Raw genomic sequence first — 19,511 nt, 5'->3', positions numbered from 1 at the left:
AAGTAAAACTCGGTTTAAGAGTAACTTATTTGTATTGTCCCTTTACCATACCCTCCCAGTCCACAGGGTCCAGTTCATTTTAAATGCAGTTTAAGAAATAATAATTCTGTCCTCCAGATGCATGTGTCCCTGGAGTCCCCTCTCTAAAAATCTGCCTGAAATGCAGTTATTACATAATTTGCCTGCCGGTGTACAGAATTCCTCCAACAGTAGTTACACATGTGGATCTCAAGGGTTTTCTGGGTTTAAATGCGTTATTGAATATATAACGGGAGCTTGAAGTGGGTGTAAATTGGCAATAAGTTGTGGCATAAGCTGCAGTTATACAGTAAATGTAACTAATTTATACATATAAACAAAGATCAATTTAAGGGGCAAGTTAAAGGATTTTTCTCTTACAATCAAAGGGAGTCAGAGTCCTGGAGAGTTGGGGACAGACGCAGAGAAGCTATGTGCGGGATAGAAGCTCTTACCTGGGTAGGCCTCCTCAGCACTCGGGCTTCCATCTGGAAGAGGGGATGGAGGTGCAACATGCATGATTAGCGGGCGCTGCAAGCCACACAGGGCAGCAGAGACAAACATAGAAAACACTAGAAACCAGGGTCAAAGATCTATCCATAACACCTAATGACATAAAAGTGCATTTTGTGCGATTTTAAAGGCATAATAAATGTGTTTTTCTTCCTTCTTTCTTCTTCGCCTCAGCTGTATGCGATATTTTTAAAGTAAAAGATTGGATAGACATTTGACCCTGGTTCAGTACAACATGTAAAATAAGCACAAAGTCTCAGATACGACCGCTCCTTGGAGAAGCAGCAGCACTTACACCGGCAAAGCTGGACAGTAAAAAAGCTGCTTGTAGCTATAGTAATGCTGCAACGTGGTGGACAGAAGAAGACAACAAAAAGACTGCACACAAAATGCCTCACATTAGACAGTTTTTCCCCTAATAAGAATGGATGAGTCATTTAAATAAGCTCCCATTTGTCACTTCGTTGTGCTACGAACGTAATAAAATAATGCAACTGAAAGAAAACTGACCTGAAAAAAGGAGAGGTTACAGAAGAAGCAAAAACAAAGTAAACCTACAGGATTCTTGTTCAGGGCTGGGAGGACGTGCAGAGGTTAGGGCAGGAGGAGAGGAAGAGGATGGTGGAGGTAATGATGATGAGGGTGATGATGGTACTGATGGAGAATCCTGTGACATACTGTCTGGGTTGATCCAGAAAGCTCGTCTTTTTCCATCATCTTTTCACAGCCATAAACAGTAGTGTCAACCAAAGATTTTCACAAGCAATACACACGTTAGTATTAATTATTGGGTCTATTTCTACACCTAAAAGTCTAAATAGTACATTTTGTGTCACCTTTCTTACTGACGCCGCAATGCAGGTCAGCCTGGCCGCTGTCCTGACTGCTGACGCTGGGTCTCCTCTCCTTCTGAAGCAGCTTGTCGACACGCTGGATGATGCACTCTAAAGACTTGTCCACATTCACCCAAACCTTCTCCTGAAACAAGAAGATCATTTCTTATATTGTATGAAAGAAAGGCTAAAGGGCTAATAGGGGGAATTACAGCAGGAAAGAGAGCTGAGCCAGAGGGAAAGAGGATGCATACGATGAATCACATCAGTATGTAAATCAGGGAGCACAACACAACGCACCCACTCCTCCTCTTGCCAGTCCACTTGCAGCGAGGACCGGCTGTTGCTCCCGCTCCACTTTGCAAGAAGCGTGTCCTGGTCGTTACGGAGGACTACTTGTTCCGAGTCTGCGGATGGAGACGCTTTGGAGGCAATGTACTCGGGCCGCGCTGCATTCAGGGCCTGGATGGCTGAAGCTAGCAGCTTACAGTCGCATACAGTCACCAGCTGACGAGTCTGAGAGGGAAAGAGAAGGTATCAGTCCTGAGCATAAAATTATTCTTAAAAAAAGAGTAATGCTGTTTGAGTTAATTACCTTATCAGCCAGGATAGCGAGCGTCCGCTCCAGTCCGCTGGCCGATCGATCCTTGGCGGCTCGGGAGAGCCTCTCTGTGTAGTAGCTGACCTGAGTCTTCAGCGTGTTTATGTGGGCGATGATCTCTTTGGCTCTGACGATGTCCTGGGGTATGTAGACGATGGACTGCGAGCTGGAGAGGGCGCTGCTGCATGAAGAGACATGTTGTTTCAGCTGCATGTTTGTATCCGCCTGTACGCTGATGATACTCTTTTATACCCTTAAAAAGTTGATTGTTTGAGCGTCCATTTGAGGTCCATTGAGGTGAAGAACTGTTACCTGCCTTTTATTGTCTTATGAACACTACTCTCTTAAAGCTACAGACATGAACAGACATAGATATAGCATTTGCATGCACATGCCTGTGTTTAACAACCGTCCTAATCCGTGAATTGAGAAATGCTAAACACAAAAACAACATGAAACTGACTTTGGGGAGTGATACCGTTCATTTTAGAAATTCAGACCGACTTTCATGAGAATTTAAGACGCTATAAATGTTCTGATGCTAGCTTTTTACTAGCCTCGACTGACAGCGATTAATGAATTTACAAAATGAGCGGTATTCCAACAAACTTGGTGTATTTAGTTATAAAATAGCTGGGTCTCACACGTAATTGACCCTTGGCTAAGTCCTGCCTCCCTCGGTTACTGTTGCTATGCCTGTCAAGCTGTCTCACAGGCATGTAAATATTGTGGCTTTTTCAACTACAACAGTGAGAGATGTTCCGAAGGAAATAATAGCACATTTCTGGAAAAATTGTTCACATCAAACATCGAGGCAAAAGCTAACCGGTCCCAAAGCAAGTATCAGGCGTAAGACAATCATATACTGGAAAAACGTTGTTCTTGCACAGCAGGGTGAGTCAATATATTGTTTTATTTTAAGCTAATGTTTAGTTATGTCGCCCTATAACTTTCATTATCTAATATGTTTTACGTCAGGATACTGCTCGCATATCGTGGGCTTGATCCAAACACTGGATCTCCTAAAGGCACAACAGGAAAGCCCAACAAAATCCTGCACAAAATTAACACAACAATGGCACAAAATAAAGGTTGTGCTGATATCATCAAGGCCAGACAGGATGGCAAGTGGAGACATCTCTCCTCTCTAGTTTTTGGCTTCGGCAAAGCGAAAAATATGACGCCCCCCTCTTAACTTTGAGGCTATCTGCTATCGGACTTGCAGATTCCATATGCACACCATTTCAGCATTTCTCCTTGAGCTTGACAGGCCTCCCGCGCCTAGTTACGCTTGCTAACGTAGGATTGGACAGTGGCCGTTCAAGGGAGGAGCTTAGCGAAGGGTCAATTGTGCTCGACGTTGGAAACAAACATTTTAGTTACTGTCAAACACAACACTGTTAATACTGAATGCATCATGTGTCATTATTTGTAGCCGTTAAGCTTTGTGATGTTTAATGTATTTCATTCACCTCATGACCAGCTCGTCCACAGTGCTAAAAGGTCACTTCTGTTTATCGACAACTCAAAGACAACAGTGAAAGTTGTGGTGGGACAAGGCAGTGAGAGGCAAACAGAGTACGAACGAATGAAAACAAGCAAAGCAGTGCAGAAACTCACCATTCCTCCTCATAAACGCTGATTAAACAAAAGTTGAAGAAACATTCATTACAGGGCCGCCAAATCAAAAGAGATACATCTTTCACGCAAAATAATATCATATGGATCAAATGTTATAACAATAAAAGTAAAATAATGACAAAAGAAACATGAAAATTCTTGCAATCGAGGGGAAAAAACACAAGCAATGCATTTTCCTTTTGCTTTTATTCACCGATAAGAAGTCGTTTTTGGTGAGTAGAGACTGATTCCCAACTTACTGTTTCTTTGCCTCTTCAAACTTCTGGATGAGTTTCCTCAAACCGCTGTTTTTAAAACCTTGGCAGTGAGCCGCCGGCGCTCCGATTGTTATCACATCATACGTGTGTTCTGTCGAGAGGTAAACCAGAGCTGATTTTAATGACAAAGCTTCTTTGTGTCGGTTTGTCCATGTGTGGCAGATATTGTCTCACCAAAGCCCAGCTCATCTTGCACCCTCATCCTCTGCACGTGTAGGTTTGTCGGCATGAACTCCAGCTTCCTCTCTGCCTTCAGGTTACTGGCTTTGAAAGATGGACCTGATGTGGAGTGTGTGGAGAGCGGAAGAAAAGGGGAAAATAACAGAACAGGAAACGTGCTTAGCTTGTTTTATGACTGTATTTAATTGACGCAGAGAAACCATGAGGACACTAACCTCTGTAGTTGGTGAGGTCTGACATTGTCTCCTGGTATGCGAGTATTATGGTCTGGTACTGAGAGACAATCTGTCGCCGCAGATTCTCCCAGCAGGGGGATAACTCTCCCAGCTCCTCAAGCTCACACACCCTGGAGGAGAATAAACGTTAGGTAATAAATAGAAGGTAATAAAGCTGCAAAAATACGACACAAGTTTCCCCATCGGAAGGATTTTTCTGGTAATCTTATGAGCCAAGCAATGAGAGGACTAATAAAGAAGCTACTAACATTGAAAAGTTACAAAAACATTAGCATAGCCACGCTAATTTTGCTGCAACATGAGTCTAAACATGGAGGGGTGCACGTGTGTCTGTACCTGGCTGTGTCCTCCTCCAGCAGCAGTTTGATAAACTGTCTGGGGATGTTTAATGAGAGGACGCTCTCGGCCATTTGCTCCAGCACCCGTAGGTGGTTCCCATCTGTGGTGGGGAAGCGGTACATCCTGGACATCGTGCCTCCAAACACTGAAGACAGAAAATTCAGTTAGCCTGGATTAAAGTCAGACGGATGGATACAAAAGGCCTAAAATACACACGTGATAATGATACTTTAGCCTCTCGTGACACATTTGGGTTTTATTTCTGGATCAGAAAAACAGATCCCTCCCACTCACTGCCGACAATCAATACATTTCTACCTTATAATATGATTCAGGGTCTGATTTGTCAGTAAACATGGAGCCTTTCTCGACCAGTCTGAAGCATAGCTGAGCTTTTATGAGAGCTTCCCAGATGCGTCCATACATAGTACTCAGCATTCAATATTTGAATCCTATTAAGGTCGTTGTCTTTTTTTGACAATACTTTTCTTGCTCTGAATAATATCTGTACGTGTTGCCTTTATTTGTTTATTCTAAGCTTTTAAAAGTAAAATATTGCACAAATTCTCTACAGAAAGACACTTTTTTCAACCACACAAGATGTTTTACCTACTGAATGAGCAATTTAATCCAGCTCATCTATAAAACATTTTGTGCTGCTGCTTTTTCCTGAACAGAAGTTGCTTTAACTTTGTGTTAGGCACAAAATAAACCTGCAAATGAAGACAGCCACATATGAAAAACAATAAAGAAAACTTGCCAAAACCTAAAGACTCAGCACTCAGTCATTGTCAGCTTGCTCAGCTGCAGGCGCTGTAAGGATTTAATTAGGTCTATCGCAAGTTTTCTCTGTTTTCCGGGACACTTGATCTGCCTTTATTTTCAGAAAATGGATGTTCCAGAGGTCAGAAACTCTTACATGCATGTAAAATCGGCATAAAAGCTGTGGATCTAGTTTTTTCACTGGAAAGAACTTAACTCCGCCCACCCAAATTCAACCACATCTACTGTTTTTGTCATTTTAAAGCAGCAAAGAAAGCAAAATAAAAGGCGCTGTCCTACCTGATCGCAGCAGTGTGTCTTTGCATAGCGAGGCGTACTTGATCCGGAGTCCCATCGACTCTGTGAGGCTCTCGTCAACAGGCAGCACCGTCTGCAGGACACACGCGTTATATTACACAGCCAGTAAACAACCACCTCCACCTGCCTGTCCACTCGTTTAGGCCCACAGTCACCTCCACCACACTGTGACCTCACTGACAGGTTCCCACACAAAGACACTGACAGACTCCTACACAAGACAATACACTGAGATAAAGCATTTAACTGCTGTGTGAAGCCGTGGGACATGTTTATTAAGACATAAAGAAGGTTTACAGCACCAAACAGAGGCACAGAGAAACAGGAAGCATCAGAGACACACATGATGATTATAGCCACCAGCTGCAGTAAATCTTACTCCTAATCAAAATCTAATCTTATAACAAACATCCAAATCCATCTTGTTTAAGTTGAGGTTTAAGGATGAGTGTTTCACCAGATGTTTTAGCTTCAAATTAAACATAAGTATGAAATAAAATCACACCAACAATTGTGAAATACAACAACCTACAGTACTTGATTTATCTTCAACAAATTAAACCCATTCTCCCCCAAACAAAGGAATTTAATCTTGAACTAAGATGCTCCTCTTACCCGTCCGTTGATGCTGTCCGGCAGGCGGCCGACAGACATCCTCTGATCTGCTCTCTCCTCCATCTGCCAGGCCGCTATAGTGACGTTCCCCACCCGCTGGTTCTCTGCTGATCTGTGCATTCAAACACATTTACATGACGTTTCCCCCGTATGAATGCATTAGTGTTGTATTTGTTTTGATAAAGAAAACTGCATTAAAGGAGCAATTTGCCCGTGGAAAAAGCCGCTGTCAGTCAAAGCTGGTGTTCTCTCTAATCAATAGAAGCAATAATATTTGAAATTGGCGCCATAGCTGTGGAGAAAGTTGTACAAACAGCTCGTGGTTTCGCCCATTCTACATTCCTACAACACCCAGCATGCATTGCGCCCCTCCCTCTGAACGGAACGGCCCAGCGAGAGACGCTGGAGTGAAATACTACCAGTTTCACTGCAGGCAACGGCTCAGAGCGGGACAGAATCTGAAATACGACGAGTATATACCAGTGGATTGTCTAAAAGATCTTCAGGTCTGCAGTCTACATTTCAAACCTGACGATTTTGAGCGAGACATGACATCGGAGGCGGGCGCCCTTTAGAGAAGTGGATAGCGTCCTCCAAAGGCACAGAGCCAAAACGCATTTTTTTCTACCATAATGACATTAGCTCCCCATAATCGCATGACAGGACTGAGGTTAAAAATCAGCAAACTGGCCCTTTAAGTTCGCTGTCATATTAAAATTGTCAGATATAAAACTGCACAGTTATTGTGACGAAAACTAAAAGTCTTACATCAAACCCTTTTTTCTTACAAGTCAATCTACTTCATGAGATTTGACCTCTTGTCAAAGACATTTAAAGCAAAGGAACGAAAGTAGAACACATTTTTATGCTGATCACTTCCTGTATATGAATAGATTTCCTGTGTGTCTTTCATTGTGACGTCTGCTCTGCATCTTTTGAAACTTTCGCAGCAGGTGGTCGACATTTTAATGGACTTTGGGGATCAAAAATGTAAATGACCTTTTGTTATAGAGCAGTGCTATCATCAAGGAAGAAGGACAAAGAACAGACGGCTCGCTTTAGAATAACATTACCACCTTGGTAAGAGGTACATATTGTTATTATTACTAAGCTAAAATAAGGAGGAAACAGTTTGTGCGTTACCTGAGTTCGAGCTGCAGTCTGTGGCTCCTCTCTTGCAACAGCTCCTTCACAGGAAATAGTGCCGAGCCCAACATGTACATCTGAAGAGACGCACACACACACACAACATGAACGCCTGCTTACTCTACATCTTATCTCTCATCAGCTGTGAACTCAGCAGAACAGAAGCACAGACACGCCTGTGCTGATTTGAATAAAGAGTGTGTTTCACTGTGTTTCGTACCGTCCCCTGCGATCGGTCCTTGACGTCATACACGGCCAGTTTCACCTGCGTCTGCTGGTTGATATTCGAGTCCTGGAAGAAGGCGATGCTGCTGAGGAAGATGGGGTTACTGGTGCCCTGTGGACGGACGCAGAAAAACATTTTATTGACCAAAAATCAACCAATTAATCAAGAAATCATCAGCAGTTGTGAGCTACTTATGCTAAGATGCTTGAATGACTTCTCGCCAAACATGTAAATCCATCTATTTGCACTTCCTGTTAACGCTTTTGATGACTCATTGTGCACATGTGGGCGCACACTGGAAATATTTCTAATTAAATGTGATTTGAAGTGACCAGTTGACCCAAAAACTGCACATCGTCCTCATCATGAGAGCAATTGCAGCAGGTCGGAGGTGTTTTACTGGACATGAGTGGGATTAAAAGGCTTCCAAAAGTGTGTGGTAACATTCATTTCTACCTCCACCTCCTGATCTAAAGTATTAACATAGATGAGGGGGTGTAGGTGGAGACATATTTCACCTGTAAATATGTCATATTATGAGCGTTTAAACTGCCATTTTTCTGTGACTTTAAGGTAGAGGAGGGAAAGAGAGTGTTTCGAGTCTGACCTCGATGACTTCGGTCTGGGCGTGTTTGGTCCAGAAGGCCTGCGGTGGTGTCGTGCAGCTCACTGCTACAAAGCTGTTGGGTTTTCTATCCAAAGCAGGAGTCAGCAGGTCTGTGCAGGCTGGAGGAGAAAACACACAAACACGAGCCAAAAAGCATCGCAAATGTGTTTATTCTGCACTCTCACAACAACAAACTTTCCTAAGATGATTCCATTGAAAGGCCAATAAATAATTGATGAGTCCAAGTTGCTCTGGATGGATTGTTTTGACTCACCGACACTGAACTCCAGCACAGGCTCATCTGGGTCCTGACTGTTTCCTGGAAATGACCGACGAGTCAGAGAAAACATTAGAAATCAAACAAAGCAGCTGCAGCACACAGAGGAGCTTCTCTTCATGTCAAATACATCTACTCAAAGCAACTCTTGCATTACGAGGACTTCTGGCACTTTCAGGTACATTTTCATGCTGATACAGAGCAAAATGATGAGTTACGTTTCCCTCTGCCGTTGTAATCTTAACTCTTCAAAACTGTTAGATGTTAACAGATGAAGAGCAGCCCTCAGGCCTCATTATGAGCCGCTTCAGTGGCTGAAGAGGCCACAGGCTCCCACACAAGTTAACCACTCTGCCAGCTGAGCGCGTGTCAGAGAGTAAAATTAGTGCTGCAAGTGGCTAACATTAATGGCAGATGGTGTTTACGCTGAGAATATCTTGTTTGTGTTCAATTGAGCCCTTTTCCCACTGATCAAAAAACCCTCTAACGTGCAACTTTTTTGCTTAATGGGAAAGGTTACAATCTGCATTCAGACCCGGGTCACATGACTCTGCAGTAGACCCGGGTCAATATCGCCTCGGCTCCGATCTCCGGTCTTCCCAGGTCTGAAAAACCTGCATCAACGAGGGGTATTATTGAATCTCTGTGCAGAATAAACTCCACCCTCACCTGCGAGCGCCAAGCCGATCATCTCACTGGACAGCTCGAACGTGTTGGCCCGGTACACCGACCACGGCCTCTGTATGCGAGAGCCGCGCTCTCTGCCCCCCGCCATGCCTGTCCACGGAGAGCGGGCGACGGCAGGAGGCCTGAACACACACCCTCACTCACACCGTCACGCTCTCCCATGTGATGTGCCCCTCTTTCTGCGAGGATCCACGGCTGCTCCAGAAACTGGTTCGCCTCTTTAAACACGGAGAGAGAAGAAGAAAAAGGAAGGTTCCATTAAAATTAATAAAACATTTGTCATCTTAGCTTGAAAATGAATGAATTAGAATAACTTAATGTTTAGATTGATGCTAATGTGCAACGTGAACGCCCACAGCGGCAGCGAGGGGGAACACGTGTGCAGAACAGAAATAAGGAACAAGATACAGAAAGTACAGACAGAGAGTAACATCTCTCAAAGTAACTACTGCAACTGTAAAGGTCAAGTAATCTCATTTTCATTCGCCGCCTACACAGTCTGCAGCAGGGGCTCTGTCTCTCATTTGATAGCTCTGACGTTTGTGCAACTTTTTATCATATTAGAGTGAAACTTCTGATTAAACCTGCAGCTTAAAATAATCATAGAGGCAGATGGAACATCAACACTTTTCTATAAGACTTTAAATACAGTTGAATGGCGTCAGATTCATGTGAAAGCTTGCTTAAGAAAACATTCCTGAAACAACAGTAACAGACAGCTCCTCTCCTTGTATAAAAATGTTCATGCATGGTGCAAATTTGTCGTTCAGTAGATTAAAAAATATCCAGCAAAACAATTTACATGCAGCAAATGTGACGGCCAATTAAATGTTTCTCTACTGTTGGACTTTACAAAAAGAAAGGCGTTAGAAGTTAATAATTATATGAATAAACTGAAAGTGAAAAGGTCGGGATGCGGCCAGAACAGGGAGCTGAGGGCAAACATATTTATGGTTATATAAATATTAATATTTTCTGTATGTATTTATAGACTGAGACAGTGAGTGAGGGGCACGTGTCTGTTAGCATGCAGCTGAGCATCATCTGTCAGCCTCCTGCATCACTCTCCGCACGTGTGTGGTCTGTCTGCGTGTTTGCGTGTATATATTTACACATGCATAAATGTACAGTATGTCTGTGTTAATGGAAAATGCTGCTGCTCGCTTCAGCAGAGTGTTTATCTGCATCTGTGTGTCAACCCACTGAAAAATGGACAAATTTGCATTTTATGTGCTTTTTTATTCTCGCTCAGAGATCATATGTTGATGTTGCTAAGAGACTGTAGGGTGAGGCATTTCTCCTTCTCTTCCTCCTCTTTATTCTCACATTTATTTAACTTTATATTCATCTGTCTCTGCAGAAATGTCTCCTCTACATCCTCCTCCGTTCCTAGTTTCACCTGAGCTCCATCACCCACATTTTCCTCCAAAAATCCTCACTTTTTTCCCTGAAGGTTTCAGCCTGTGGATGAGTAACTGTCCCAGTCTTTGCTGCCTCTCCCGCTCTCGTTCCTCTGTCTTCTCTGTCCCATTTCGTTAAAGAGCAATTAGCCTATATGCAGCAAAGCAGCGAACCAGAGGGACAAGGCGCTGGCTCCGATGGAGGGGCAGCGTGGTCTAGTTAGATGACACACAGATGGAGATCTGTGGGGTCTATTTTGGTAGAAATTTGGTCTTTTTATTGTAGAAAAACGTGTATTTGTGATTCAGGTTAAGGCCAAAGTTAAAGTTAACACCTTGTGTCAGAGCTGAAAAACAGTCGATTTTCTCGACGTCTTGTGGTGCAGTTTGTTAAAAACTGAACTGGAAGCGATCCATCTTTCACAGGCCAGCAGAGCGATCTCATTTTAATTGTGGTTCTGGGTTAAAGTGTGCGGCCTACTTCCTGATATCTGGTCCACCACTGAGTGCCTAATATCCTGCCCCACTTTGATCAACTCCAGATACATGTGCCCTACATCTTCAAACATCAGGAGCTACCTGCATGGAGGAGAATCTACCTGGAGCTTGGATTTTCATCTATATGGATGTTTTAAAGTGAGGACGGCCTTTACAACAGGTCGAAGAATCAACACGAGAGCCAGAAAAACGTGGACACTGCAGCACAAAATGAGCAACAGATAAACAAGTGGATTTCTCGAGCAGGCGACGTACCTGCCGTGTCTCCGGAGGAGGCTGTTTGTGCAAATATCTAATATCAATGTAACAACACGAGCTCTGACGGCGAGGCTGGAGACAAACACAAGCAGACACGTTCCGTCCTCTGTGATCAGATTAAAGTGCTGCCTCCACAAACACTCAGTCATCAGTCTGTAGGGCCTTTTGGCTGAGCTGGAGTGTTGTGCTGATGGGAAGAGACACTTGGAAGTACATAAAACAAGAGTTGAACAGACGGGTTTATGATTAAGGGGGGTTTGCTGGATCTCAGACGTCTACAACCTTGTATTGAACCTGCCGTTTATTTCTGTTCTCTTCAGAGTTTGCAAGCACAAATATGATGCAGGAAAGAGACAAACATCAAGAGACACAGCTACGGTTATCAACAAAGACTTATGTACGATCAAATCGAACAACATGTCCTCAGACTTGAATCAAACCTTTATAAAAGCTGCAGTTGTGTCTGCTCCTGTAAGACTGCAGCAGTCAGTCAGTGTGGCTCCAGCTCAGTCTCACAACAGATTTATGAATCACATGAAGCTTGGACACCCACACACACACTCACACAAACACACAGAGAACAGATGAAAGACTACAGCTTTCAGTCATGGTGGCTCCGGTTGCTCTAATGTCGATTCGTAGGGAGCAGGACTCCTGATGCTAAAACAAGCAGACAGCAAAGACAACAGTCCTTAAAGCACCTGTTTATAGTGTTTAAGAGCGGCATGGATGAGGATGATTCTGACAATCACACTCGCAGGGACCTTTAAATCTTCAAAAGCAAACAGTTCATGTGCTTCTACGTTTCTACTTTGGTCTGGAAGCTTTTAAAATTGCATCAAAGTAAACATGAATGAAGTCGAGAGAGGGACCGGACTTGATGCATCTCTGGTTTTTGTTCCCAAACCTAGAAAGAAATTTCCAGACTCTCGGCCAACTGGAGTCACATTTTCCAACCACAAAGCCAAAAAGACGACACGTTCGGAGAGGGATTGAGACGAGGACCTGCTTCCAAGTTTTTCTTATCAAAAAGTGTGCATCTACAGATCATCCCAAGCTCATAACAGACATCAACGATGTGAAAAAAGGTGTCGCAAATGACCAGAAATAGTCCTCCTCAGCCTCAGAAATCACATTAAAACCATTACTTTCCTTCCATAGTGTAAATTAAGCATGCATTCTAACGCTTACATTCAGTCCAAATCCCTTCTTGTCTGACCTGCAACAGACGACGGATTCAACACCTCAAATAAACTCATTTGGCTCGACTGGGGATTCACTATCTTGCCAAAAAAAATCAACAGCAGCAAACAAGAGGAAGTCAAACTCCTCTTCGAATCCGAGGCTGCACAGAAACTTTACTGAGGGGGAAAAGCCGCCTTATAAGGGAGCTCCACATTTAGCCTGGTGTGTCGGTGAATTATGTGTGTGTGTAGGTTTGTGAGTCACATGAATCGGGGCGCACACACACACACACACACACACGTGCTGTATAGGCCGAGGTTAATCCAAGCAACAGCTCCTGACACATAAACGCAAATCCAGGATTCACAGGCTGGATTTTGGCTTATTATAAGAGCCCTGTTTAAATTGGCTTTTATGGGGAGCCTTTAAGTACATTTGAATGTAGAATATATTGTATTAAGTCAGTTGATAATCTATATTATTAAAATGCCAACAAAGGACATTAATTACTTGTACAATTGCATTAAAAATAGGAGGTAATTTCTTTTCATTTTGCATATTTAGCTTAGAACAAACGACAACGCAGGGTCACGTGATTGTTGGGGAGCTTTTGGTTAAATCTGGCAGCATATAACAAAACTTGAAGCCAGATTTCACTTCCTTTTTGAGACTGGGAAGTTATTTATTATTGCAGGTGGCTTCATCCATTCAACATCAGATGTTTTGGGGGGGTATTTTCTTGCAGCGAAACATGATGTGGCCTCACAAACAATAAGAGATGAAAGAAGTGGACAATGAGAGGAACTGGGAACTGACAAAGCAACATTTGTTTCTTCTGACAGCAACTTAAATCTTTCCTTAATTAAGTAATCATTTATGTTATTTGACACATTTAGCTTTCGCCCTCTTATCCAGAGTGACTTTCAATGCGAGGGTCATATGCTTAGTGTGCTGGTGTCTTTAATCTCGCCGCACACACAACAACCAGATTTAAGCTTCTCTGCTGTTTGAGTTGCTCCATGCGTCAGGCAGAGACTTTCCTCACTGCATTGGTTGCATTGCTTGTTGCAAAATCTTGACGATATAATTTAAAATGCCTAAAGACACAGAACATTGCCTTCTTCTGGATGGACATGAGGAGGCTTCAGGTTTAGGTTGGACAACTTGTTGGACTTGCTTCGATAAGAGACGTATTTTTGCAGCACATATCTGCAGCATGTTTTGAAATACGTTTGAAATAAGAGGAGAAAGTTATCGAGACGAGAGCCTGCATAATATGAAGGTTGTTTATCCTGTAGACTGTGTTTGAGAATGACAAAGAAGCTCTAAAGCTTGTGGCACAACCAGTCGCTTCAACTCCTCTTGATTTCTGAAGGAGGTAAATGTTACGAGCAGGTTTAAATCCCTTAGATTCACGAATGTTTGCCTTCCAGACACAGCTCCTCTCCTCTGCTTGTGTATATATTATATGTGCACATGGATGTGGCTGTGTTTAAAGCTGGTGTCTTCGTTTCAAGACAGAGTGCACAAGAGTGAGAGTCCAGCTGACCATACATGGTGAAACCCCATTTTACAGCCTTCTGTTTGCCAGGAGGCCCTTCACACGCCGAGGAGCAGCCATCGCACCACGCGCCGCCGTGTCGGGTCGCATCGCGTCTCAGACCGGACGACACATTTAGAGAAATGTGGTTCTTTCTTTCACTTTAAATCCAACAGCAGAAGGACGACTCCAAAACAAGATAAACACATAATCCAGAGAGTTTCATAACCCAAAGATGCAGCAGATGGTGGCTGAGTAACGCTGACATGAGCTGATGGAAGAGAACCAGAGAAATATTGAAAATGCTGATTTTAAAAGACACATTGCTTCTCAGTATGTGTTTGTTTTTGCAGCAGAGAAAGAAAACTCATTATTTTAACTAACAGCTTAAGGATCTGCCCATTATTGTTCTGAGTATTAGATGTTATTCTTGCACTTCTCTTCTCTATCTATATAATATTTGGTCATAAATCTCCATCAAAGGAAGCCAGGATCAACCTCAGGAGTCGAAATATGATGCATTTTCTTATGATCAATAAAACAGGCTGTCTTCTTTTCAACTACAGCAGAGGGCTGACCATAAATGTTGCAGACGGTCTGCTGACCCCAGAGGAGAGCGGACGAGTTCAAAGGCTTGTCTGGATTTCACAAATGCATCTTTTTGTTCTGACTTTCCTCCAGTCGAGATAAAAGTCCTGTTGTTTCTTAAACTTTTAATTAGCGTTTCATTTTAAAGGCACCAGTCGAACTTTCACAGTCATTTCAATCTGTACTGAGTAAAAAACAAGGTGAAAACTTTCACTTGTATTTGATGAAAGAGGAATATAGGACTGATGTGTGAGATAGGCTCAATGAATCTGTTAGTCGTATATAAAGCGACAGCACCACATATTCGGGTATTTTGGGGGGTTTAACTGTTGAAAAAAAAGGAGAAGAAGAAGAGAAAACTGCTGTATCAATAATGACTTGGCAGGCTAACCCTTAATGTAATATGGGTTAACCTTTGTAGGCTTCCTCATCATTCAGTACTCACAGTCTATAGACGGGATGCAGGGAGAGAGGAGGTCGGCTGATCCAGGTTCAGAGAGGATGATCTTCAAAACCAGGGCGGCAGAAGTTCACAGTCTGAAAAGACATAACTCATGTTATCCCCAAATTGTATAAACAAAGATTTGTTTCCATCACAAACTTGTTTCCCCTTTTTTTTGTCAATTTTAGTCCATGCATTACGCGAGACGCCATGTTTGCTCACTTCAAACCACAGCCACCAAAACGTTAAAATAAAAACGAGCGAGCAGTGTCAGAAACAGATTTTTTGTTCCTGTTGCACGACTGAAACAGTAATAGACACTCCCTGTTCCTCTGTGTGTGTGTGTGTGTGTGTGTGTGTGTGTGTGGACCCTGTGGGATCGACATTAGAATAAAGCATGAATAATTTCTTTAGAAGGACGGAGCAGCTGTAGCCCCTTTCACATGAAAATGAGCATCGCCCAAACCCTCAACACACACACACACACACACACACACACACACACACACACACACACACACACACACACACACACACACACACACACACACAGAGGACTGTATTGAGTTTCTCCCCCTCACTCTCAGCCATGTTACTCTCTCCACCTCTCTACATCACCCTCTATCTCTAAGTTTGTCCCACTTGCATTACGCAAAAATGACTCATTATCTTCAATAAACTACTAACAATAGTTTCCACTGACGCCCTGCAAGTACCACGACCTTTGTGTGACCTCTGCATCACTAAATCAGAGACTATTCATGGCGCAAATACGTCCAATCATCCGTAACACTTCCTTTGTGGAATACACCTTGAAATATTCTGTATAGCTGAACATAAATCAACATAATATCAATATTGTTTATTGGTCTTTCAAGCTTTAAGCGATACACATTTTCAAACCTTATTCATGTGTTACTGCTAAATCATTAAGGAAAGTGTTTTAGAATATGAAAATACTTTACTACTAATGACTACTTTATCTATTAAAATAGCCTTTTTTAACTAATAAATTCTCAATTGCAAGTCCATACAATCCACAATTTTACAGAATATACAAGTATTTTGATCTAAAACAACATATATATGTGCTTAATTAAAGGGTTCAAAGGGCAAAACATGAATGGGGCTTTTATTGTGAAGAAGCCACAAGAAACACAACGTGCCATCCCTCAAAAATGCCTTAAAAACAGGTGACTAACTACATCGTGTTGCACCAACAACACATGCGTAAGGTAGAAGGGCTAAAGTACTAGGCCTAAATTTTGTGTGAATCGGTTGCAGGGAAACATTTGTAGAACCGTCCAATCAGAAGCAATCAATTGTGTAAACAGGAAATGACTGTGGCATCCCAAGCTGTCACATAAGTAACTGTTTAAGGGAGGGGAACTTGACTCGAGTTAATAATTATATAGTGCAGAATAAGAGGAAAAAATATCAGATTAAGCTAAGCTAACTGTCTTGCTAGCAATATTAGCATGTTTTGCTTTTTTAAAATTTGTTTTTACAATCTTCTCATGTAGCAATTTTAGCATTTTGACCAAGAAGCATAATCTATATTATCACATGCTAAAGTTAGCTTTGTTAGCTAGCTCAGTTAGCTGCATAACAGGCCAGAATAATCAGTTAATCAGCTTACTGCTATCTTAAGAACTCTAATGAGGTAGTTTCATTTAGTAACAGTGTAAATAAATGAATTGCCTTCTTAAGAGTGACAACTACACAGTGTTTTGATCCTGTGTTTTATCAGCAGGAAAAACTTCATCAGCCAACAAGGTGAAACTATTTCGCACCAAGTGTTCCACAGCTCAGTCACAAAGCATACACTTTCCTACAGCGAAAGTTAGCACAAAAAGGAGAGTACCAACCACACTCAGCGTGTGTCAAACTGCTTCTTGCTCAAGTTAGCTTCACTTCCTTCTGTTGTTTCAGGAAGTGTCTGAAAGAGTCCACCAGTAACCTTCAGTCTGCTTCTGTCTGAGTTGCCTGAACATCTGGCTGCAGAACACCTGGCTGCTTCATTGCCAAGAATACTGTTAAATACAAGTAACCTATGTATGTCTACTTTAAGCTACACGCGTCATGCCTCTTTACAGGAAGGACACAAAAGAGGAAGGAAGATCTTCTTGAATCTTCTTTTTGAACTGGTTTATGAGAGAGAATCACACGGCAACCCTAACCGCACATTGCATTAGCTCATTATCAAAGTCCAGAACTAGAGATAGAGGAGCAACACACACACAAACGCCTCAACTTATAGGTGTGAAACACGTGACTGAATTGGGCGACTTTTCACACTTGAACCTTGTGTTATGCAGCTGTAAGAGTCGTTGTGTGATTAACAAACAATAGGACATCTTTCTGCGGTCAAACATGACACGAGAGGCGGTCTGAAGCGTTTGAAGAGACCAGCTGAAAGCAGAAGTGAAAAACTGTCTGTTATCAATGAAGACTTGCGAGCATAAAACCAAGACTGATGTATGAAAACACAAAGTCACCAACGCTGGAAACAAAACCTCTTAATAAAGCTGCGCTAACCCTTATCTGTTTAACTTTACAGACAAATTTATACTGACATGTTGTGTGCAAAGGTCTCTGCTATTTCCTTCTACCGATGCAATAAATTAAACTTGGAAACTTCTGTATAGACGACAAGCAACACTGACACAGGCTCATTTAGACATTTGGTCGAGTACTGAGTGTTAGCATGCTAACATCTCTGTGTGGCTGTACTCGTGCTTGTAGCTAAATGTGCCAACATGCTAAAATAATAATGCTTTCACGCTGTTCTTTTGCAGGTATAATATGTACTACATTCACATCCTTCATTAAGCATGTTAGCATGCTGATATATTTGCTATTGACTGTAAGAAGTTCCATGGCAATCCAGCCCATACTTGTTATTTCAGTCTAATACAAAACAATGGACTGACCTATAGACCTCTATTACGATCCATTGAGGCATGTTTCTTCCAAGAGGTTCAATCAAGTGCCCGACTTCTGCCAATAAATGCTGTATGTTCAGGTGAAAAGTGAAATGATTAAACACCACTGGTAATGTTCATCACTAAAAGATGATTTTATGGCTACATGAGTTGGCAATTTCTTCCTTTTTCGCACAAGGACGAAACACAACAAAAAAGATTCATACGCCCGTGACCTCATCTGTTCTCGGGAGATGTAGGCATCAGCTTATGAATCATCAGAACGAGGAGACAAAAACCAAAACACGAAAACAAAATGTGGCTCTGAGTCTGAACGGTGAGTCAGCTAGAAGAAGTCAGATTATCAGAGAGAGGACAGGTTTCTCCTTAATGAGAGCGAAATGTTCCCGGAGGAAGACGGAGATAACAAAAACGCAGGTATTTGTTAAACACTGTTATGTAAAATAATCTGAGCTTTTCAAAATAAAAGCAGTCAACCAGGTGGTCTAACAGGTCTCTATTCCCTGTTTGCATGAGAGGCAAGTGTTAGAGTCTCGGGCCATCTGTGCCACAGTAACGCCAGGACGGACGTTTGTCTGCCTCATTTGTCCGAAGCATCAGGTTTAACACCACAGGGCTGCAGGGCGTTCTCACTGAGGAGAGACTTACTGATAAACTGAACTACAACAGTGTGTCGCGAGTACATGCACAACTACAGCTGGCAGTCTGACCGCTCGCTGTGACACAGCTTTTTCCGCTTACAGTCTGAAACTGAATTTCTCTATAGGTCATTGACTGACTGTAAACATGCATCTGATGCAAATTTAGTTCAATAATTAATAAGGTAAAAGGTCAGAGGTCAAAGCATCTCCATCACAGGTGTAGCAAACAGGTTTTCTACTCATAAATAAAGGAGAATATAAGAGAAGACAGAAGAAAGGAGGCACCAGAAGGCGATATAAAAAGGCTGTCAGATCTAATAAAGCTTTTATGCTTTAGATTTTCCAGTTTCAAATGTGCCATTTCACCCTGCAGCCAGCTTTCATGAGACGGTGGTACAGCTTTTTATATTTAAGGAGAGTAGAGTAGGTCACCTCTGCTGGCTGAGCTCTTTAGGCCCCTGGGATCACCTCAAATGTCACCGTTGGGATCAATAATTTTGCCACATTTTAAAGGTCCAAAAATAGACGTGTTAAGTCATTTTTAAAGCAAAAATCCAAATGTAAACAAGCATCTTGCATCTAAGCATCTTAATTGTGATTCTTTGCTTCTTGTCTAGAATTAGAGGGTGCAGTATTTGGATTTTGCCCTGTGGATCAAACCAAACAAGCAATGTAAAGTTGGGGTTTATTGAGGATTTTTATACATAACTAAACAATTTATACAGAAAATGATCCTTAGATTACTTGAGCGGTTTGAA

At 42.3% G+C, this 19,511-nt stretch overlaps 1 protein-coding gene across 8 annotated transcripts in view; it reads right to left on the bottom strand.

Annotated features, from left to right (window-relative positions):
• Positions 1-19,511, bottom strand: part of LOC138603534 (inositol polyphosphate-4-phosphatase type I A-like) — a 36,110-nt gene that overhangs the window by 13,241 nt on the left and 3,358 nt on the right. For 3 of the 8 annotated variants that reach the window (XM_069675365.1, XM_069675363.1, XM_069675369.1), the window contains exons 2-19: positions 15,171-15,262; positions 9,239-9,474; positions 8,567-8,611; positions 8,293-8,411; positions 7,680-7,796; positions 7,457-7,536; positions 6,314-6,425; positions 5,681-5,771; positions 4,616-4,763; positions 4,259-4,389; positions 4,038-4,142; positions 3,846-3,954; positions 3,586-3,603; positions 1,960-2,146; positions 1,665-1,880; positions 1,368-1,509; positions 1,090-1,248; positions 474-506 (exon numbers count right to left, since the gene is read on the bottom strand). In XM_069675365.1, the coding sequence (XP_069531466.1) occupies positions 474-506; positions 1,090-1,248; positions 1,368-1,509; positions 1,665-1,880; positions 1,960-2,146; positions 3,586-3,603; positions 3,846-3,954; positions 4,038-4,142; positions 4,259-4,389; positions 4,616-4,763; positions 5,681-5,771; positions 6,314-6,425; positions 7,457-7,536; positions 7,680-7,796; positions 8,293-8,411; positions 8,567-8,611; positions 9,239-9,344 (1,918 nt within the window). In that variant the 5' untranslated portion in view covers positions 9,345-9,474; positions 15,171-15,262. The remainder of the gene's footprint in view (positions 1-473; positions 507-1,089; positions 1,249-1,367; positions 1,510-1,664; positions 1,881-1,959; positions 2,147-3,585; positions 3,604-3,845; positions 3,955-4,037; positions 4,143-4,258; positions 4,390-4,615; positions 4,764-5,680; positions 5,772-6,313; positions 6,426-7,456; positions 7,537-7,679; positions 7,797-8,292; positions 8,412-8,566; positions 8,612-9,238; positions 9,475-15,170; positions 15,263-19,511) is intronic. The other 5 variants (XM_069675370.1, XM_069675364.1, XM_069675366.1 and 2 more) reach the window with 5 other exon arrangements.

Source organism: Semicossyphus pulcher, unplaced genomic scaffold, assembly GCF_022749685.1.
Source record: "Semicossyphus pulcher isolate SPU_LCO1_2020_fin unplaced genomic scaffold, fSemPul1.0.p SCAF_24, whole genome shotgun sequence".
In the NCBI taxonomy this organism is placed as follows: domain Eukaryota; kingdom Metazoa; phylum Chordata; class Actinopteri; order Labriformes; family Labridae; genus Semicossyphus; species Semicossyphus pulcher.
This window is presented reverse-complemented; position numbering and strand designations above follow the sequence as displayed.